The 22433-nt window shown below is 42.9% G+C and overlaps 1 protein-coding gene across 1 annotated transcript in view; it reads right to left on the reverse strand.

Moving 5' to 3' along the window:
- The window catches only part of LOC114658435 (brefeldin A-inhibited guanine nucleotide-exchange protein 2-like), a 923594-nt gene that overhangs the window by 803228 nt on the left and 97933 nt on the right, over positions 1-22433 (reverse strand). The window contains exons 2-6 of the mRNA XM_051932465.1: positions 17446-17459; positions 17130-17276; positions 13776-13955; positions 5599-5782; positions 5440-5520 (exon numbers count right to left, since the gene is read on the reverse strand). Of these exons, the coding sequence (XP_051788425.1) occupies positions 5440-5520; positions 5599-5782; positions 13776-13955; positions 17130-17276; positions 17446-17459 (606 nt within the window). The remainder of the gene's footprint in view (positions 1-5439; positions 5521-5598; positions 5783-13775; positions 13956-17129; positions 17277-17445; positions 17460-22433) is intronic.

The following is a 22433-nucleotide window of genomic DNA, read 5'->3' on the forward strand; positions in this document are numbered from 1 at the left end:
GCACACGTTTAATTGCACATCTGTTAATATGTATGCTTACACAGTATTAAAAGACACTCAACAATTACACAGTATTAAAAGACACTCAACAATTAACGTCATTTACCTTCGTTCCCGCGTTTGACTCGTGCTGTAAATCTCTTCCTTGTTTTCACTTCAAGTGATTACGTAGGAGGCGTAATACGTGATGACGCGATACGTGACTCCTCCATTAGAGTATATGGACAAAAAACAGGTTCCAGTTATGACCATTACGCGTAGAATTTCGAAATGAAACCTGCCTAACTTTTGTAAGTAAGCTGTAAGGAATGAGCCTGCCAAATTTCAGCCTTCTACCTACACGGGAAGTTGGACAATTAGTGATGAGTGAGTCAGTCAGTCAGTGAGGGCTTTGCCTTTTATTAGTATAGATAAAATCCCTGTGTGCGTCCAGGTGTCCGTGTGTGGGTGTCTTCTGGTGAAGTGCGCATGCGCGGGGCACGGTTCGATGCACGATATTACTGTCAGAGAAAGTTAGAGGCGTTTTACGGAAATACAAACCAGTATTACTGCGAGAGGAAATTAAAGGTACACAATACAGTGACGCATATTACAGCCACATACAAGCCAGTATTACTGTCAGAGGAGATTAAAGGCATATTACCGACACGCACGCCTGTATTACCGCCAGATAAAATTAAAGGTATATTACGGACGTACAAGCCAGCGGACGTACAAGGCGGTATCCTTCAATAAGGGCGCGCACAAAAAGGCAAGCCTCAAAGGGCGACCTCAATTGGACGCAGCGAATAAAGGCACGCGTAAATAAAGATATGCACCTTTGTTGCTCTTCACATATTCCAGAGCCATTTGAACTAAATAATCTACGAACGCCTTTATTCGCCGCGCTCAATTGAGGTCGCCCTTTTGAAGCTCGCCTTTTTGTGCGCGCCCTTATTAAATAGAGCCGTACAAGACAGTATTACTGTCACAGAAAATTAAAGACACACAATACACGGCAGCAGCCCACGAAGAACGGTCAGCTCAGCAAGTAAACATCAACAAAAGAAAGGCTGAAAGAAAGAAAAATACGACCAACAAAAAGAATGAGGTCAAAGTCCCTTGCCATTTAATATAGACTGTTCCTACTAATGTTTATGCACTACTGTTCTAGCGCCCGTTATTGTAACGGGCTAAATGACTAGTATTTAATAATTGGATGGAATGATGCTCATCGTAACAGAATTTTGTCATTATTTAACTCCGATTGAATCACCCTTAGTTTTAACTGAGTTAGCCCACACTCTAAGCATTACATATCCTTGACAGTAGCATTCCATTTTAAAGAACAAATTACAAAACTATCCAAAACAAGATTTTTATATCTTAAAAATGTTGGAAGATTGAAGCATTTTCTAAATATGCAGGATACAGAGAAATTGATTTGTGCGTTTATTTCTAGTAGGATTAACTATTGACATGTGGCACGGACTGCTCAAATCATTCTTTATATAGCTTAATTCTAAATGCTGTTCCAAGAATTATTATAGGAACAAGAAAGTACAATGACATAACTCCAGTTCTTAAGTCCTTACACTGGCTCCCAGTTTATAGCAGATTTCAAAATCCTCCATTAAAATATAAAGCCTTAAAAGAAGCCCTACTTATATATTTGAACTTATTAATTACAAACCTGAGCACACATTAAGATCTCAAGATGCTGGCCTGCTTATGATTCCAAAGATTAATAAAATAACAGTGGGAGACTAGCTTTTAGTTATGGGGTACCAAAGCTGCACAATGGTCTGCCTGCAACTATAAGAGATGCCCCTTCACAGTCTCAGCTTTTAAATCCAGGCTGAAGACTTGCTATTTCATCTTGGTATATCCTGAGTATCCTGTTCATTAGTTGTGCATACTGCATATCTGTTTTTAGTCATTAGTACTAAAATATAAGTAATACAATATTTAGAAACTGTTACTAACCCTCCCCTATTCTGTTTCTCTTCTTGGTATCCTCATGCCATGGAAAAGTCATCTTAGATAAAAGAGCACTGGAATCATCGGGTAGAAAGGTCCTTTCATCAGATTGGCTGGCACTGCTTGTTGGCCAAGGTCACTAGAACTCTGACTGCGTCTAGGTTGTCTTTCTACAATTTGGTACTGATCCTACATGTACAGAAGATTTTGCTGTTCATTGGTTTTGTTAATTAGTTTCAACTTTGTTTTTGATGTATCTGAACAAATATGTACCCTTATATGTGATAGGTCTGCATTTAGTAAATGGTACAATCTATTTTTGCACTTTGCCTTGAGTGTTGTCAAGGCTCTCTGTACTTGGTGAGAAGCGCCATGCAAGAACACAGTATTTTGAATTACTGTATTTTATTTCAGGTTGGACATCTAGCTCTGTGAACAGGATTACTTGTGCTCTGTTTTGTGTATTGTATTTGGGTATTTTTGACACCCATTGCACACGAATTTACCTGGAAGGGCGTCTCCCTCTGAATTGCCTTTGTTCCATTTTTTTATTTCCTTACAAGTTTTTTTTATTTTTGGTTTTTGTCTGGTCTTTTTAGGAAGAAGGGGGGTTGTCAAAAACAGGGCCTGTTAAAACCCACTGAGGCATTCCTTATGCGATTTTGGGTTATAAAAAAAATTAATTGTTGTTGTTATGGCGCTATTGCAAATACTGCTTGGTTGATTGTTCCATGAGAAAGCATGACACCTATAGGCTTTCATGTTTCATAAGAAAGTTTCTTGTATCGCCATTAATGAGATTTTTTTTTAACCTGATTCTAAACCCCTAAACCCTATTGAATATGAGGCATTGTGCGGAGTCTATGGAGTTCTTTTCTACAAGCTGAAAAAGTGCGGTAGTTCATATCGAATTTTAAAATAACTATGATTGTGTTTTTGCAAATTGACGGACTTGTTAATAAAGAGTTTTCCATTAAACAGAGTGTTAACCAGCAACACTGCACTGTACTGCACTGCTGACGCATCTTTAACTGCATTTTGCACCATGAGAGTGCATCTGCACACACCATGGTTTCCAAACACAATGTGGTTATTGCTTTGCACCTCCCAATTTGCCAAATCTCACTCCCTGTGACTTCTTTTGTTTACCAAATTTAAAATTAAGACTGACTGAATGATTTGAAATTATTTTCTACTATTTATGAAACTCAGGAAAAAAAATTGCAGGATTCTCTAAACATAGCAACAAAAGAGGCAGTCCCCAGGTTACGTACGAGATAGGGACTGTAGGTTTGTACTTAAGTTGTATTTGTATGTAAGTCGGAACAGGTACATTACTTTAATAAATGTTATTGTTGACCGACTGTAACCAAGTGCTCTGCCAATGAATGATGGAGTTTCACCTCTTTCTGACCATTTTATTATTTCTACTTTATTTTCAATGGTGATGGTTTTTCTCTTATTTACTGTAGCACCAGCACTTGCATCAGATTTGTGTTTCAGAGACATTCTTGAAGGGTGAAGACAAAAGGTTAAGATGAGCTCTTCTGTACAGCACTGTACACGCTATCACAGCAGATTAGGCACCAGTCGTCAACACGTCTGATGTATAGGGTGGTCCAGATCTAATGCACTTTTCATTACGCTATAACTTATTCAGTTTATTACATAGAAAGTCACCCGAAAAATCCCGTTCCATCGAGAAGTGTGCGAACTGACGACACGAAGAATCATCATTCACGCTGAATGGGAATCGTCCCCGCATAAATCAAAGTCACCCAGAAGATCTGGATCTGCAGAATTAGATCTGGACCACCCTGTACTGACAAGAGACAACTTCCTGCTATATGCGTAACAGTACAAGCAGGCTTGCTATTGAGAATGAATGGGGGCAGCGAGGGGCGGTTCATCACCAGCCCACATCACAGTCACCTCCACTACAGTATGCTGCCTTCAGTGTCCCGCCGCACCACCGCCCCTATTCAACACGCAGCCATCCGAGGCACACTACAATGCTACCCCCCGCCACCCCGTTCACCCTCAATGGCCTCCATTCAGCCACAACAGAGTCACCACTTGCAATGGGGGGCGGACAGTGAAACAGCTTCCCGCCGGGAGCCACCCGACGGACACTACACTGCGCGAGCAGCGAAATCCACCCCCACCAGCCTTCGTCCAGCCACCGCTTGTAGCGTCCCCGGGCCGAAGATGACAGAGCTCTGACTCTTCAATTCCACCCGGGGGGGGGGTAAACGTTAACAATATATAAAGTTATTGTCTGTTTTTACCTGCATTATTATCAATCTTTAATTTAATATTGTTTTTTGTATCAGTAAGGAGCTGATGGAGTATGTGAATATCCCCTTGGGATTAATAAAGTATCTATCTATCTATCTATCTACAGCGGCAGTTACTGAGGCGCATGCGTCGCAGCTACGGCCCTGTTCGTACGTTGTAGGTCGGGTGTCCGTAACCTGGGGACTACCTGTATAGGAAATGTTTCCCGGAATGGAAGAAGCACTAGGACAAGTGTATTATATCAGTAGGGGTGTATTGTGAAAGTGACTAAAATGGAACTGCCTTAAGTTATATATTAAAATTTGTTTTTAAGAATTCTGAGAATTTTTTGGAACCCCTCATATGCATAGTAATGCTTTAAACTAACATGTTCCTTTGTTCAGGATTTTTAAGTTATTTCCATGTTATAATCTGATTTTTTATGCATGTTTGGCCATTGTTCTCAGATGCAATTTTTGTTTATGTTTTGCAACCCAAAACAGAAAATGTGTTATGTATATATTCTTTCTCAATTATAATAATAATGTTCAGTTTGTATCAATAAATTGTGTTGCTTGAGATCTTTTATTAAACTTACTGATTAAACTGAAACAAGTAAAAAGATTTAAGATCACAAAATTCAAGACAGTGAAGACCTGCATGCTAGTCCAACTAAAAAGAATATACTGTAAAAATACTCTTAGGCAATGTAGTGAATATACCTTTGTATGCCCTCTATAGAGGTTTAGTACGCTGGTCCCTTGACAAAGTGGAAGAATTTAATTTCTTATTTAACCTGCTAGCAACTGAAACCTCTTAGGACAAGTCAGAAACTTGCTGGAGACAAAGTGACCTGGTGTGTCTTTTCTGTAATTTGCCACCATGACATTAATTTGAAAGTGTGTGTGTAAATCTTTGCCAAATGTTGTTTTTTTGTTAATTAATTTATGCTATGAATTCTGCACTCTCTCATGTTACTGTAATTTTCAAAATTATTTCAAGTTCAAATTTAAGATCATTTTTACAGAGTACATCTTAAATTACACAGTAAACTACATTCAAAGAAAGTTAGAAAGTAAGACATGCAAAAGTGGTTTTATAAAGAAAAAAATGACTTTAGTGCAAATATTTAGTTCAACTAAGATCAGCTCTTCACAACAAAAGAAACATTTAGAATGTTACTATAAGCAATGTTATTGTTACCTTTGATTACCATCCACTCTGCTCCAGCATTTCGTGATGTTTCCTCTATATACTGTGCGTCTTCCTTGCATGCCTCAAGGTCTAACAGACAGAAAAATTACTTTCTTTAAAATTTTCTTTAATTAAAAATATGTATTAAATGAATTGTCAAATTAATACCTGGACTCTCCTTTCTAGTACTGTTCTCAACAAAATCATTTTTTACTTTTCCTTCATTATAGTCTTCAGCACTTCTTGGCTGCTTCACAGATGGAAGATCTCCTATTTCTTTAGAAGAACTTGTAGATAAAGCTGCAGCCAGATTTTTCTTTCTTTCTTTTTCAAGTTGTTTCACTTCCAGCACCTAAAACAGAAGCCAATTCACTCAGTTATAAACACTTTTTATGAATGTTACATCAGCTATATTTTGGCTCTCAGACTAATGACAATGCAACCTAACCATATCCCATCACACTTTTCCCATGTAGTAAAATCTTCTTTCCTTATTCGAACATCCAAGCCTTTTTCTCTCAAATGGGGAAGGAGTCCAGGTCTGCAAGGGCCAATAATTAAAGCCTGAACCCGACCCAAGTCCCTGTGACCCGATCTGAGCAAGCAAGACTGAAGCTCAACCCCAACACGAACCAGACATCATAATGTTCTCACTGACCCTGATTTACTTTGCACACTGTGATGAGCATAATAAATAAAAATACTGTATAATTACAATAGCGGTGGCAGTCAGCAAAAAACAAAAAGTCTAAAAGAAAAGTCCATATATTACTCTAGAATATTTAAGTATATAAAATAGGTTTATCAGCTGTGGAAGATCAGTCCAGCTACAGACAGACTCAGAAGTCCCAAAACACACACTTTTATTTTGCTCCTTGTCTGCACACAGTACTCTAATCAGCCACAATTACTCAGTCCTTTTTACTTTTTCTTTACTTTCCTTCTTTCTGCCAACTCTACTCCTCTCCTTGTAAGCTCTGTCCTCTGCGTCCCAACACCGGCTCCCTGAATGGAGTGATGTGCTCCAGGTGCTCCCTGATGACCTTCCTGCGGCACTTCCTGGTGTGGCAGAAGTGCTGCATGGGCACCCGGAAGCACTCCAGGTGTACCTGCTTCCTGTTCTGACAGCACTTCCTGGTGTGGCAGAAGTGCTGTAGTCCATGTCTCCAGAACTATCCAGGCGCCCCCTGACGGTGGCCACGGACCCCCACATGGTTGAGCTTCCAAGTTCCGTGGAACCCCATGCAATCCAGGGGGGGCTACCCTCTTGCTTCCTGGGTAAGGAATTGCCCCTCTCCCAGTCCTTTGCTACTCCAGGCGACCCGGTGGGGCAAGGTCCCCGGTCATCTGTCACACAGCTTATTTGCACAGTTTTGCAATGCACAGTATGGCATAAGGATAATAATAAGCCATTTACTTTACCGGTTATCGCTGGTAGCGGACTGGGAACTTTTGTATTCACTGTAGATGGTTTCAAGATGGTTCTTGTCTGGTCTATCATTCTGCCTGCTACTGCTACTAGCTGCAGGGATGTTTAACACACTGTAAGATGGTTTACTAGACCCATCTGCTTCATGTATTTCACTAAAGACTTCTCTGCCAGCAATATGCCTGCAATTTCTGGCAAAATACCTGAAAGCTTGTTAACATCTACTGCATTCTTGAGAACAGTGTTGTATATATGATCCTGGCAGTGCAGATAACAATAGGGTGCGACAGTGGGTAGCTCAAAGAACGAGCGTGACTTGTGTGCACGGGGAGATCAGGTCATACAGGTCCGCAAGGTGCTTCATAACCTGGAAGGGGACTCCAAAACAACTGCTCGTCACTGTGTTGCCCGAGCCCCCCTTTCCGGTTATACTGGGACAAGACTGGTCAGAAAGCAAATGCGGTAGAGCAGGGACCAATACTAAACCTAGGTTGGGTCTGGTTATGGATGGTCAAGGGGCACCTCCCAGCTGCTCCCACACCGTGCTCCTCGGCAACTATAGATGATGTGGACAGTCAGGGGGAGCCCTCTTCGGCGACGGACCTTGACCCGGAAGTGCATCCGGGTAGGATCCGGGTCGGATATTCGCTTTCCCAGACCTACCACCTGATCCGCTTGCCAGCATAGACTGTCAGTTTCGTTCTACACCTGCGTCTTTTAAAAGAAAACAATGGAATGATGATTCCCTGAAGTTTGCCCAGAATGCTATCGTGCCCATAGACAACATATCGTTGACAGATTCCCCGCCACCAGGACCCTACATTGTCTTGGAAAATGATCTGCTGTATCGAGTTGCAGAACACGAAGGAGAGGCGCAGAAGTTGTTGTTGCCCAGTCTGCCAGCTACGTCAGATACCCAGGAGGGATCGCGCTCCTCTGGTCCTGATTCCTCTCATAGATGTTCCCTTTGAGAGGATCGGTGATGATCAAGTAGGACCCCTGTAGCCTTCGGTGTGAGGCCATAAGTACATATTAGTTATGGTTGATTACTCAACTCGATATCCAGAAGCGGTTTCCCTGTGAGCCGCTAATACAAAAAATATCACACGGGAGTTAATAGGGCTTTCCCCACCCCCAAGTGGGCATACCCAAAGAAGTCCTTACGGACCAGGGTACGCCCTTTACTTCAGATACATTCAGGGAGGTTGCCAAGTTACTCCGCATTAAGCATCTCAAAACTTAGGTCTATCATCCTCAGATGGATGGGTTGGTGGAAAGATTCAATCAGACCCTCAAACAGATGCTCCACAAGGTAGTCAGCACGGACGGTAGGAACTGGGATCAACTTTAACCCCTGGTACTTTTCGCTTATCGGGAGGTGCCACAAACCTCCACAGGGTTGTCCCCTTTCGAACTTTTGTATGGGCGCCAACCCCGGGAAATTTTGGACATGCTAAAAGAAGGTTGGGAAGGGGACACACTTCCCTCCACCAACGTCTTAAGAGTATATCGTGCAGTTAAGCGATACATTGCAGAAATTTCGACTCCTACTAAAAGAACACATGTCGAAGACTCAAGCAGCGCAGGCCCGGAACTACAACAGAAACACCTCCTCGTGCAAATTTCAGCTAGGAGATCATGTAATGGTGCTTGTGCCCACTTCCCACTCAAAATTGCTGGTTCATTGGCAGGGCCCTTACAAGGCTAAAGAGAGAAAAGGGCTCGTTGACTATCTGGTGAGTCAACCAAATCGTTGGCCGAGCGAGCGGGTATATCATGTTAACTTACTGAAGCCGCGGAAGGACAGGGAGTAACACCCTCTTGCCAGCCCCACCCTCTCCCTTTTCTCGGAAAAAGACAAACTTAACCTCGGCCACAACTGGACTCCCCACCAGCGACAGAAGCTCGAAAGTCAAAAGTGCGATCTTGTCTGTACCAGAAGTGGTCAGTGAAACACTGGCCCAGACCTCGCTGATTCAGCACGACATAGTGATGGACCCGGGCGTGGCAGTCAGCGAATGTCCCTATGGCCTACCGGAGGCAAAAACATGCAGAGGTGGAGCTAGAGGTTCAATGGATGTTGGACATGGACATTATTGAAGAAATTCACAGTCCCTGGTCCAGTCCCATCGTCTTTTTGTCTAAACTGGACGGGTAGTGGAGATTCTGTAACGATTTTAGACGTCTTAATCAAGTCTCCATATTAGATGCCTACCCCATGCCCTGAGTAGACAAGCTCCTCGAGAGGCTGGGGACGGCCCGTTACTTGACTACTCCTGACATGACGAAGGGATACTGGCAAATTCCCTTAATGGCATCTGCAAGAGAAAAAACGGCATTTAGCACCCCTAATGGACACAGGCAATACAAGGTCCTTCCATTTGGAATGCACAGGGCACCAGCAACGTTTCAGCATCTGGTAGACAGAGTGCTAAGGCCCCACCTGTCCTACTACGCCACGTACCTTGATGACATTGTCAGCTTTTCCAGCACCTGTTTCAGAAATAAAAGACATCCTTGAATGGCCCCATCTGATAGTCAGTCAAGAAGCAAGTGCAAGCCTTCTTAGGAGTAGACGAGTTACTACCACCGGTTTGTACCTCGGTTTTCAGAGAGCGCCGCTCCATTGATGGATCTGACAAAGAAAAGGGCCCGTTTGCATGTGGTGTGGAACGATTTGACAGAACGGGCATTCAGTGACCTAAAAACAGCCCTCACAACAGCACCTGTTTTGAGAACACCTGATTTTTCTCTTCCTTTTCTCCTCCAGACCGATGCTTCGGGCATAGGTCTTGGTGCCGTGCTGAGCCAAAGCATCAATGGTGTTGAGCACCCCGTGATTTACCCGAGCCGGAAACTGTTGGACCGGGAGACAAGGTATGCAGCGGTGGAACGGAAAGCCTTGGCCATCAAGTGGGCAGTAACTCACCTGCGGTACTACCTGCTGGTCCGGGAGTTCATCCTGGTGATGGACCATGCTGCCCTCCAATGGATGGCCCTTCACAGGGACTCGAATCCTCGGGTCACCAGGTGGTTTTTGGACTTGCAGCTGAATAAGTTCACTGTCACTTATCGCCGAGGAAATCTCCAGGCCAACTCTGACACTCTCTCATAGGTTCACAACAACTCGGTTCGGGCCGCCAGACCCAATGGGTCTGGGCTGAAGGGGGGGTCATGTCATGCATGAGCGTATGGGGAGCAGCTTAAGGACCCGACGCACACCGCGACAAGTTGTGCCAGGGAACAATGGCGGGGTACTAACCTCTCTCTCTTTATTTACTCAGAAAAAGCGAAGCATCACCGCCGTAACTTTACCCGGACACCTAAGGAAACAAACCACTTCTGGGTCCCTGTCTACCCTCTGGTCCCTTCTTGATGACGTCATTTTCCCATCCACCACAACGATTTTTTCCCAGCATTTCATCTATTCACTTCCAGTCCCACCCTATAAATTGTCCGTCTGCCAACCCTCATATATCTCAGTGGCGGACCGTCAGGGCCCGCAAGGCCTTCTCTGCTGGCCTAAAAAAATATCTGAATCACAAACTGATGTTAATTATATTTTGTCCATGAATACTTATTAAATAATTCCAAATAGTCTGTCCACTTCCTTTCATAGCTTTCCGATGGTTGTGCTGCTTCCAGGCATGTATTTTCGTATTAAAGCATTTAACCAATCACATTTGAGCCATCATTTGTTGCCAGGCAGGGTCAAAGTCAATGAAGTCTGCCCGGAGGCCTTCACAATCCATTCTGCAGCCCTCTAACACAAAATAAATGTCGATTAAACTGTTGCTTCAACCAATCAGGTTTTGAGTTATAATAATAATAATTTTTTGCATTTATATAGTGCTTTTCTCACTACTCAAAGCGCTTAGCAATTGCAGGTTAAGGGCCTTGCTTAAGGGCCCAACAGAGCAGAGTCCATATTGGCATTTACGGGATTTGAACCGGCAACCTTCCGATTGCCAGTGCAGCTCCCTAGCCTCAGAGCCACCACTCCGAGTTGGTGTTACTAGGGCCCTCTAGCAGGCGTACGGCAACGTCACCGTATTCAGACCCGTTGATTGGATAGGATGGTGTAAGTATGCCATGGATGATTTTGCAGGAAAATCTCCCACTGATCTCCTTGACTTCCTTCATCAGAAAAATCTGAATGAGAGCATGGGGCAGCTGTACACATTGGTATGTTTGGCGGTGACCATTCCCGTGTCCACTGCTTCTGTCGAGCGGACATTTTCAGCCCTAAAGCGAATTAAAACTTATGTCAGAAATACATCAGGGCAGGTTCGACTTTCAGCATTATCTTTGATGGCGATAGAAAGGGACTTCGTGATGGAACTGAAGCGCACGGATAATCTGCTAGTAATTGAACTGTTTTTGAGGAAAGAGAGGAGGATGGATTTTGTTTACAAATAATCCGAATTTTTGGTGAGTAAAATGTTGCGATTTTCCTAAAAGTTATTATTGATGTTTATGTGTGTCGCGGCTGTAGCTGCAGTAGAAAGGAACTTGTTCACCCCTGGTTTGTCTATTCAATAAAGGCATTTATTGTGGCTACAGGAGTTATCTATCTGTGATGCAACGGCTCTTTATACTGTATTTCTGCATATTAAGATGGTTTTTATAACTATAAATTAGTTTTTGAGGGGCAGGTTGATTCAGATGGAGCACTACTGAAGGCCTAGGTGTGAAATGCACGGTCTACCACTGATATATATATATATATATATATATATATATATAGATATATATATATATACACAATACTGTGCAAAAGTTTAAGGCAGCTGTGAAAAAATGCTGTAAACAAAGAATGCTTTCAGTAATATAAATAATGTTTGTTTATTGTTATCAATTTACAAAATGCAAAGTGAGCAAACAAAAGAAAAATCTGAATCAAATCAATATTTGGTGTCACTACCTTTTGCCTTCAAACCAGCAACAATTCTTATAGGTACACTTGCACAAAGTCAGGGATTTTGTAGGATTCTAGTCAGGTGTATGATCAACCAATTATACCAAACAGGTGCTAATGATCATCAATGTCACACGTAGGTTGAAACACAGTCATTAACTGAAACAGAAACAGCTGTGTAGGAGGCTTAAAACTGGGTGAGGAACAGCCAAACTCTGCTACCAAGGTGAGGTTGTGGAAGACAGTTTCATGTCATGGCAAGATTGAGCACAGCAACAAGACACAAGGTAGTTATACTGCATCGGCAAGGTCTCTCCCAGACAAAGATTTCAAAGCAGACTGGGGTTTCAAGATGTGCTGTTCAAGCTCTTTTGAAGAAGCACAAAGAAACGGGCAACGTTGAGGATCGTAGACACAGTGGTCGACCAAGGAAACTTAGTGCAGCAGATGAAAGACACATCAAGCTTATTACCCTTCAAAATCAGAAGATGTCCAGCAGTGCCATCAGCTCAGAACTGGCAGAAACCAGTGGGACCCAGGTACACCCATCTACTGTCCGGAAAAGTCTGGCCAGAAGTGGTCTTCATGGAACAGTTGCAGCCAAAAAGCCATACCTCCGACGTGGAAACAAGGCCAAGCGACTCAAGTATGCACGAAAACATAGGAACTGGGGTGCAGAAAAATGGCAGCAGGTGCTCTGGACTGATGAGTCAAAATTTGAAATATTTGGCTGTAGCAGAAAGCAGTTTGTTCATCGAAGGGCTGGAGAGCGGTACAATAATGAGTGTCTGCAAGCAACAGTGAAGCATGGTGGAGGTTCCTTGAACATTTGGGGCTGCATTTCTGCAAATGGAGTTGGAGATTTGGTCAGGATTAATGGTGTTCTCAATGCTGAGAAATACAGGCAGATACTTATCCATCATGCAATACCATCAGGGAGGCGTATGATTGGCCCCAAATTTATTCTGCAGCAGGACAATGACCCCAAACATACAGCCAAAGTCATTAAGAACTATCTTCAGCTTAAAGAAGAACAAGAAGTCCTGGAAGTGATGGTATGGCCCCCACAGAGCCCTGATCTCAACATCATCGAGTGTGTCTGGGATTACATGAAGAGACAGAAGGATGTGAGGAAGCCTACATCCACAGAAGATCTGTGGTTAGTTCTCCAAGATGTTTGGAACAACCTACCAGCCGAGTTCCTTCAAAAACTGTGTGCAAGTGTACCTAGAAGAATTGATGCTGTTTTGAAGGTAAAGGGTGGTCACACCAAATATTGATTTGATTTAGATTTCTCTTTTGTTCACTCACTGCATTTTGTTGATTGATGAAAATAAATGATTAACACTTCCATTTTTGAAAGCATTCTTTGTTTACAGAATTTTTTCACACCTGCCTAAAACTTTTGCACAGTACTATACATATATATATATATATATATATATATATATATATATATATATATATATATATATATATATATATATATATATATATATATATGCATAAATCCATCTTCTATTATCCTTATGTTATAAGTAAATTGTATCGTTGTGCTTATTTTAACACGCATGTCTGGGTTATTGTGAAAGCATGTCTTTGTCCACGTTTCAAATCACACTATTACCTGCATTAATTTGCCATCCCGAGGTGGGTGGCTTATTAATTATTATCATACAAAATCCTACACTGCCATAAAAGAAATGTCTCTTCTCAAAGTTCAGAAGGAAACATGAGTGTCACAATAAGTTGTTAAAAAATCTAAATTAAATACTTATAATAGGCCATGGAATGTTTTACATGAAAGAAAATATTTTAACCAGTGTTCAAAACTATTATGTATTAAGAGATTAAATACAGTATTTAACACAAACAGAATCACTACTTAAAAATATCAAATGCAAAATACTGCTGTTCACTTGCTGAAAAAAAACCGGAATGCTTATAAAACATTTCAACAGAAAGACACAGGCTAAGCAAAAGTAACACCATTCTTACAGCCTTGGTTTCCATCTTGGTGAAAATCACATTAAGCATCTGAGTCAATGATGCCTTGGCAGTGGTTTGGTTGATAAGGTTTTTGCTAGCAAGGTATATGTTGTAACATGTCCGCACAGTGAGCAGGATTGTTCCTTCATGAATTTCAATATGAGGAGAAGTTACAGCTGTCAGCAGAACCTAAGAACAAAATAAAAAAAAATTGGACATGAGCATCAGTAAGCTTTGTGGCCTAGGAAACCAAGTTAGCCAAACTATTCTATAACATTTCAGTAATTATTTACTGCTCTGATTCTGATCTTTCTGATCATAAATTAGATAATTATGATAGCAAAGAAGAATTCATAATTAAAAAATTATGGTATTTGAGGGTTCCTCTAGAGTGCTTCTTTCTCTTGCACAATTTGGCTCAAAAACTAATCAGTATATCTCATAACAGGCTTAAGTTTCGAGTTTGCTATTTTTCTGTCTAGCCATTTTAGACCTAGACAGTCCTGAAGAAACTGAGACACATAGACAGACAGACACACACATTATTGAGATAGATGTTTTTGGTATCAGGTGACCCTAAAACAGTGAGATCTGTTGAAAACCTGATACTGAAATTTTTGACAAATCTAAACCATTCGCTCCTCCCCTTAGATGACAGGTTTTAGGGGGATGGGCACAAAGAAAAAATACAAACTACAGAGTTAACAAACCTTAACACTAGAATCCCTGAAGCCTATGATAAAACTTACAATGCTGGGTCACCTTAAATTCCCTTGCACCACTTCATCAGCGTCTTCTGTTTTGCAAATGTGTCGATCAGCACCAGCAGCAGGCAGCTGCTGGGTACTACACACACACGCACGCACAAATACGTCTACCTGGCTTGTGCAGCAGTAAGAACTGCGGTCTCCAAGTCGAGAGGTTGTGGGTTCGATCCCAGGTCCTTCATGCATTAACTGTTCTGAGTAGTGAGCAGCTATTATTATTATTATTACAGTAATCCCTCGCTATATCGCGCTTCGCCTTTCGCGGCTTCACTCCATCGCGGATTTTATATGTAAGCATATTTAAATATATATCGCGGATTTTTCGCTGCTTCGCGGGTTTCTGCGGACAATGGGTCTTTTAATTTCTGGTACATGCTTCCTCAGTTGGTTTGCCCAGTTGATTTCATACAAGGGACGCTATTGGCAGATGGCTGAGAAGCTACCCAGCTTTCTTTTCTCTTTCTCTTGTACGGAGTTTCTCTGATCCTGACGTAGGGGGATTGAGCAGGGGGGCTGTTCGCACACCTAGACGATACGGACGCTCGTCTAAAAATGCTGAAAGATTATCTTCACGTTGCTATCTTTTGTGCAGCTGCATGTCAGCTCGAAGGGCACGTATTGATTTTTGCTTGAAAAACAAACTCTCTCTCTCTCTCTTTGTCTGCTCCTGACGGAGGGTGTCATGGAGCACAGTTTAAACATTTGAAAAGGAGACATATGTTTGTTTGCAGTGTTTGAATAACGTTCCTGTCTCTCTACAACCTCCTGTGTTTCTGCGCAAATCTGTGACCCAAGCATGACAAAATAAAAATAACCATATAAACATATGGTTTCTACTTCGCGGATTTTCTTATTTCGCGGGTGGCTCTGGAACGCAACCCCCGCGATGGAGGAGGGATTACTGTATTATTATTATTACAATAAAATAAAAACATGTATTTGATTTATTTGAGTCTGTCACAGCTGGTGTAAATTTATGGTACTTGTAAGAGTTAGTCTTTGTTTTAATATTCACTTTAATTCTCTCAATCACATTCACACTCCCCCGGATCCAACACTGTTAGTTGCTATAACAGAGGTGAACTCAGATGAGGATGAGGGTTCTACATCAGAGAAAGAACAGAAGCCCTCCCCGCAAGAAACGTCCACTCACATATTTCGTAGGCTTCAGGGATTCTAGTGTTAAAATACTCCAAAATGTCATATAAGAAGTAACAGTAGTAATATTGTGAAAAGCTGAAAATTATTTTATGGTCAGGAAAAAAAACTGCAGATCAGCTGAATACTGTAACATCTACACTGAACACAAACTACATAAAGATAAAGGGAACAAAAAAATTGCATGCTTGGAAACACTCCAAACTATTTTCTGTTCATAAGAATTAATGAATTAAATGCTTTCAAATCACTTTTTTTTGTATGCTGCCCCCTGACTCACCAGTACACGAAAACCCCCACATATGATATTCTGTTTCCATCCATCCATTTTCCAACCTGCTGAATCCGAATACACGGTCACGGGGGCCTGCTGGAGCCAATCCCAGCCAACACAGGGCACAAGGCAGGAACCAATCCCAGGCAGGGTGCCAACCCACCGCAGTGATATTCTGTTTCACTGTTCTTAATGTTTAGTTATGCAAGACATCAAGATTTTTGGGGTTCCCCCCATTTTTGATCCTCTACTAGAAACACCATCATTTTTAGGCAATTTTGGATCATATTTTGTGTAGGAAATTACGCTATTAAAATAAAGAGTAAACCAACAGGTCCAAGTCAAGTTGAGGAGCATGCACTGGTACAGTGCGTTGCCGCACCCACTACATAACGAAACAACTCGGGATCCCGATTTGCAACCCCCCAGGCAGACCAGTCCCACCCTCCGGAAATTACCCTCTATCTGCCGCAGCCAGGTGTTACGTGGGCAACCCCTTGGTCTGGTCCACTCAGCAAAAATAATTACAATGACTTTAAGCTGCACATGCCACATCAACTGACATCCTAATGGGATATAATAGTCAAAGTTACTCCATTTTCCCAAAACTTCAAACAAATGGGGACTAGTAATTTAGGCACATGAAGTGTCATTTAATGCAATTTTGAGGTTTCTGATCTGAAACATGATAATATTTTTGATATTTGATTCTTTACCATTGAATATCTCAGGACAAAAATGAATAAATTTTAAACATAACCATATGGGGTATCTTTTACACTACTTCAGGGTTAGTGGTTACATTTATGATTATTTTTGATGCTTTTCTAGGGCCCTTTATGGACCTCTTATCAGTTGTTAAAAAAAATGAACAATTTATACTACAATTGATAATACTTAGGTTATAAACATATAAATTAAACAATACAATTTACTTTTGCATAGCCCAAAATCACACAAGGAATGCCGCACTGGGCTATAACAGACATTGATAACACACATTAATATTTCAAATATGCAATATGGCATGGCTGTTATTGTTTATTTTGTACTTCTACAGTACCTCATGAAGTAAATCATTATGTTTTTAATAATCTGTATTAGAGTGTTTTACATTAATTCAGTCTTTTTAAATTCCGAGAAAGATCTGAAATTTAGCAATACCTTTATTATTTGGAGTTGAACATCCTCATCAGTCTGTGGTCCCAGAAAACAATTACAAATAGTTTCTACAATTCTATCAATTAATCTTTTCCCAGGTGTGCCACTGTCTGGAGCATTACCAGTAATATAGCCATATGCTATAAGTTTCTGGAAAAGAAAACAAAAAAAAACAGACAAATAATAATGTAATGAAAAAGAAGATAGTGAAATAAAAAATACAGCTGGATACCAACACTGGTGAAAAGAATAAATGGACAATTCAACATAAATAATTAAATAATAAGAATATATATACAGTACATTGTCACACACATACGCATGGGAGGCAGCCTAAGGAATTGGGAGAAAGATGCAGAGCCAGGGGTTAATGAACAGTTGTTTACCAGTCTTTTGTCCCTCTTCCACAGGCCAAGTCTAGTCAAGTCAAGTTGGGGAGCATGCACTGGTACAGTGTGTTGCCACACCCACCACACAACAAAACAAATCGGGATCCCGGTTGGAAATCCCCCAGGCAGACACATGAAATTACCTTCCGGAAATTACGTGGGCAACCCCTTGGCCTGGTCCAGCCACTCAGGTCCCCAACAATGAGGATCCTATGAGCTGGATGGATCACCCTCGGGGAAACGCGCCACATGGCCATAGTGCCATAACTGACGCTCCCTCACAATGCAGGTAATGTGCTTCATACGGGACTCCAAGAGCAACCGCTCATTTGACACAAAATCAAACCAACAGTACCCAAGGATTTTCCGGAGACACAGTACCAAAGGAGTCCTGTCTTTGTCTCAGGTCACTGGATAGCGTCCATGTCTCGCAACCATATAGCAAGACAGAAAGCACCAGGACTCTAAAGACTTGGACCTTTGTCCTTTTGCACAGATATCAGGAGCGCCACATACCCTTTCCAGCGACCTCATGACCTCCAATGCTCTCCCAATCAATCTACTGACTTCATAGGAAGAGTCACCAGAGACATGAATGTCACTGCCAAGGTAAGTAAACCTCTCGACAAGGTTGACACTCTCTCCGCAGACAGACACACTACTGATGTGCCCAAGAGGTCATTAAAGGCCTGCATCTTGTTTTTTATCCAGGACACTCGCAAGCCCAGACACTCAGACTCCTCGCTCAGTCTCTCGAGAGCCCCAAACAGAGCCTCCATTGACTAAACGAAGATCACAGCATCATCAGCAAAGTCAATATCCATGAATCTTTCTTCACCAACAGATGCCCCACAGCCGCTGGACCCCCGTCCTTGCCCAACACCCAGTCCATACAGGTAGTGAACAGAGTAGGAGCAAGAACACAAACCCCAGAATCAACTGGGAGAAACACACTCTGCAGAGCACTCACAGTACCAGTGTACAGGCCGCTCATGATATCCAGAAACCTCGAGGGGATCCCACGAACCCTCAGGATGTCCCACAGGGCAGCTCGATCAACCGAGTCGAACACTTTATGAAAATCAACAAAGGCTGCAAAAAAACTCTGCTGATATTCGCGTTTACACTCCATGACAACCCTCCGTGCCAGGATGTGGTCGATGGTAGACTTCTTAGTCATAAAACCAGACTGTTCCGGTCGCTGGTAGGTGAGCAAGTGATCATGGATCCTATTGAGGACGACCCTAGCAAGGACCTTACCCAACACCGAGAGCAGTGTCATCCCCATGTAGTTGCTACAATCCAGGCGATCACCCTTCCCTTTCCAGATAGGAACGACAAGTCCCGTTTTCCCGTCAGTTGGGATGATGCAAGTCTCCCAAATGGAAGCAAAGATTACTTGCAATGCCAGGGGGACAGCCTTACCACCAGCCTGAAGAAGTTCACCCCGGATACCACAGATCCCTGCAGCCTTTCCCCATCCCCTTCAGCTGGTTCACCACCTGTGCAATCTCAGTGAGACTGGGTGGTTCACAGCTAATTGGAGGATCAGCGTCAAGAACCATGGACCCAGAGATATCCAGTGTCCTAGCTGGAGGATCAGCTTTGAACAGTTGCTCAAAGTAGCCAGCCCAGTGGGTCACAAGTGCAGTGTCATCCGTAAGGACCGTTCCATCAGCCACCCTGACTGCGACTCTCCGAGGAACAGATTCAGATGTGCGCAATGCTTCGATTCCTCTGTAAGCAGGATGTGGGGCGCTAGACCACAGATGGTGAGTCACTTGCTCACAGATTCCTCTAACAAACGCCTCTTTATCTGCCCTCAGAGCCCTCGCAGCCATCCTTCTCAGTTCCTGGTACAGACCAGAGATGCCATTGAGCCATGCGCTGCGACTCCTCTCGATGATATCCAGGGTGCCCTGCGAGATGAAACACTTCCTTCTGGGAACACCGGTAACACTAACACAACCCTCAGCAACCTTCAGGGTCTTGTCACGTAAGGTCTCCCACATAACTTTACGATCAGCTGTCGCACCCAAATCTGCAAGTTCCTCACACAAACTGCGTGCAAACTCGTTAGAAACAGCCTGGTCTCGGAGTCCAGGCTCATTTTCCTAATAGGTGGTAACCTACTAGACCTAAGCTGGATCCAAACAGTAGCAACAACAAGTCTGTGGTCAGAATTCACAAACTGGGCACTTCTGTAGGTCCTGCAGTTTTGCAAGAGCCTCCAGCTCTTGATGTGATCAATCTCCTTCACCACACCACCAGTATTGGAGTATCAAATCCAACGATGTGGCTCAGGGTGCTGGAACCAGGATCCAGCGATTTGCAGCCCCTGACCTTTTGCAAAGTCAAGGAACATGGAGCCACTTTCACCACGGTCACCAAACCCATGGAGACCGAGACAATCCTCATAGCCAGCCCTATCAGTGCCAGTGGTTGTGTTGAAGTCATCCAAAACCAGAGGAGTGTCACCCCGTGGGCACTCATCAACCACAGAGCGAAGTTGCAAATAAAATGTCTCCCTCGCTTAGACATCACTCACTGCGGTCGGAGCATACACTGAGACAACAGACAAGGCACCCAGGGAGTGCCACAAACCAAGAGAAGAAAAACCCAGGTAAGACTCCGCCCACTTCCACTGCTACATCACGCATCCTACAGACATCACTCCTGCCCAAGATCCCACCGCTTCCTGTCCTTCACCTATAAAATCCCTAAGCCTGCATTCTATTAGTCAATCAATGTTTGACTAAGTCCTTTGTGATTACTCTGTTGAAGTTGATTTTTGGCTGTTACTACACTATACAGGGGTGGACTCCCCAAATCTTTATTGCTGTCCCATTGCTTTCTAAAAATATTATATATATATATATATATATATATATATATATATATATACACACACATACACACACACACACACACACACACACACACACATATATATTGTGGCACCCGGACAGGGTTCAAGCCCGGCCGGAACGCCCAGGAGGACAGGAGGAGGGCTCATTCCTCCTCCAGAACGCGAGGGGGCGTCCGCCCTGGTTGTATTGGGGGCCATGGGTACGGAGCTTGGAAGCTCTACCCTGTAGGGGCCCATGGCCACCGCCAGGGGGTGCCCTGATGCCTTGGGGACCATGGACCCCAGCGCTTCCGCCACACCAGGAAGTGCTGGGGGGAAGAGAAGAGGGGACCACCGGAGTGCTTCTGGGTACACAGCCGACACTTCCGCCACACTGGGGAGTGTCTGTGGAAGATAGCCGGGGAGCACCTGGAGCACATCCGGGTGTGTATAAAAGGGGCCGCCTCCCTCCAGTCAGGAACAAGAGTCGGGAGGAAGTAGGATGACGTCAGGAGGAGGACAAGGAGGCGGCCTGAAGAAGGCATTGTGTTGTGGCCAGGACTTTGGGGTCTTTGGGGCTTGTGAGCACAGTATGGACAAGGTATATATTGTAAATAAACGCATCTTGGGTGACATGAGCGTATCTGCCCGTCTGTGTCCGAGCCAGTCTTCACAATATATATATACTAGTCATTTAGCCCGTTACAATAACAGGCGCTAGAAGAGTAGTGCATAAACATTAGCAGGAACAGTCTATATTAAATGGCAAGGGACTTTGACCTCATTCTTTTTGTTGGTCGTATTTTTCTTTCTTTCAGCCTCTGTCTTTTGTTGATGTTTACTTGCTGAGCTGACCGTTCTTCGTGGGCTGCCGCCGTGTATTGTGTGTCTTTAATTTTCTGTGACAGTAATACTGTCCTGTATGGCTCTATTCAATAAGGGCGCACACATAAAGGCGAGCTTCATATATATATATATATCTATACATATTAATAAAAGGCAAAGCCCTCACTGACTCACTGACTGACTGACTCACTCATCACTAATTCTCGAACTTCTCGTGTAGGTGGAAAGCTGAAATTTGGCAGGCTCATTCCTTACAACTTACTTACAAAAGTTACGCAGGTTTCATTTCGAAATTCTATGTGTAATGGTCATAACTGGAACATATTTTTTGTCCATATACTCTAATGGAGGAGGCGGAGTCACGTATCGTACATATTAATAAAAGGCAAAGCCCTCACTGACTCACTGACTCACTGACTGACTGACTCACTCATCACTAATTCTCGAACTTCCCGTGTAGGTGGAAGGCTGAAATTTGGCAGGCTCATTCCTTACAGCTTACTTACAAAAGTTAGGCAGGTTTCATTTCGAAATTCTGTGTGTAATGGTCATAACTGGAACATATTTTTTGTCCATATACTCTAATGGAGGAGGCGGAGTCACGTATCGCGTCATCACGCCTCCTACGTAATCACGTGAACTAAAAACAAGGAAGAGATTTACAGCACAAGTCAAACGCGGGAACGAAGGTAAATGACGTTAATTTTTGACTGTCTTTTAATACAGTGTAAGCATACACGTATGCAATTAAACGTGTGCATTTACGGGGTGATTTCTCAGGCTTAAAAGCTCGCCTTTTATGAAACGCGGGAACAAAGGTAACTGACGTTGTTCACTGTCTTTTAATACTGTGTAACCATACATATTAACACATGTGCAATTAAACGTGTGCATTTACGGGGTGATTTCTCAGGCTTAAAAGCTCGCCTTTTACTAAAAAGGTAAATGCAAAACTATTTTCAATCATTCTATGATCTGCTTCTCACAACTGAAGGCACCGTGGCTGATGTTACGTCACTTGCTGTCCGACCATAAGCTTTACCTGGTAGGTAGCCGGACACTCACTTCACTCCCTTTCGGGAATCGAACCTCTGAGGTTTTCTTTTGTTCTTAATTAAAATTTAAAAGCAATACTTCACCGCTGCTAAGCCCCTCTAGCGCTGACGTCTGAGGTTCGATTACCGTAAGCAAGTGCAGTGAGTGTGTAATTACATTCACGGCATT

The sequence above is a fragment of the Erpetoichthys calabaricus genome, chromosome 10 (assembly GCF_900747795.2).
Source record: "Erpetoichthys calabaricus chromosome 10, fErpCal1.3, whole genome shotgun sequence".
Classification (NCBI taxonomy): domain Eukaryota; kingdom Metazoa; phylum Chordata; class Cladistia; order Polypteriformes; family Polypteridae; genus Erpetoichthys; species Erpetoichthys calabaricus.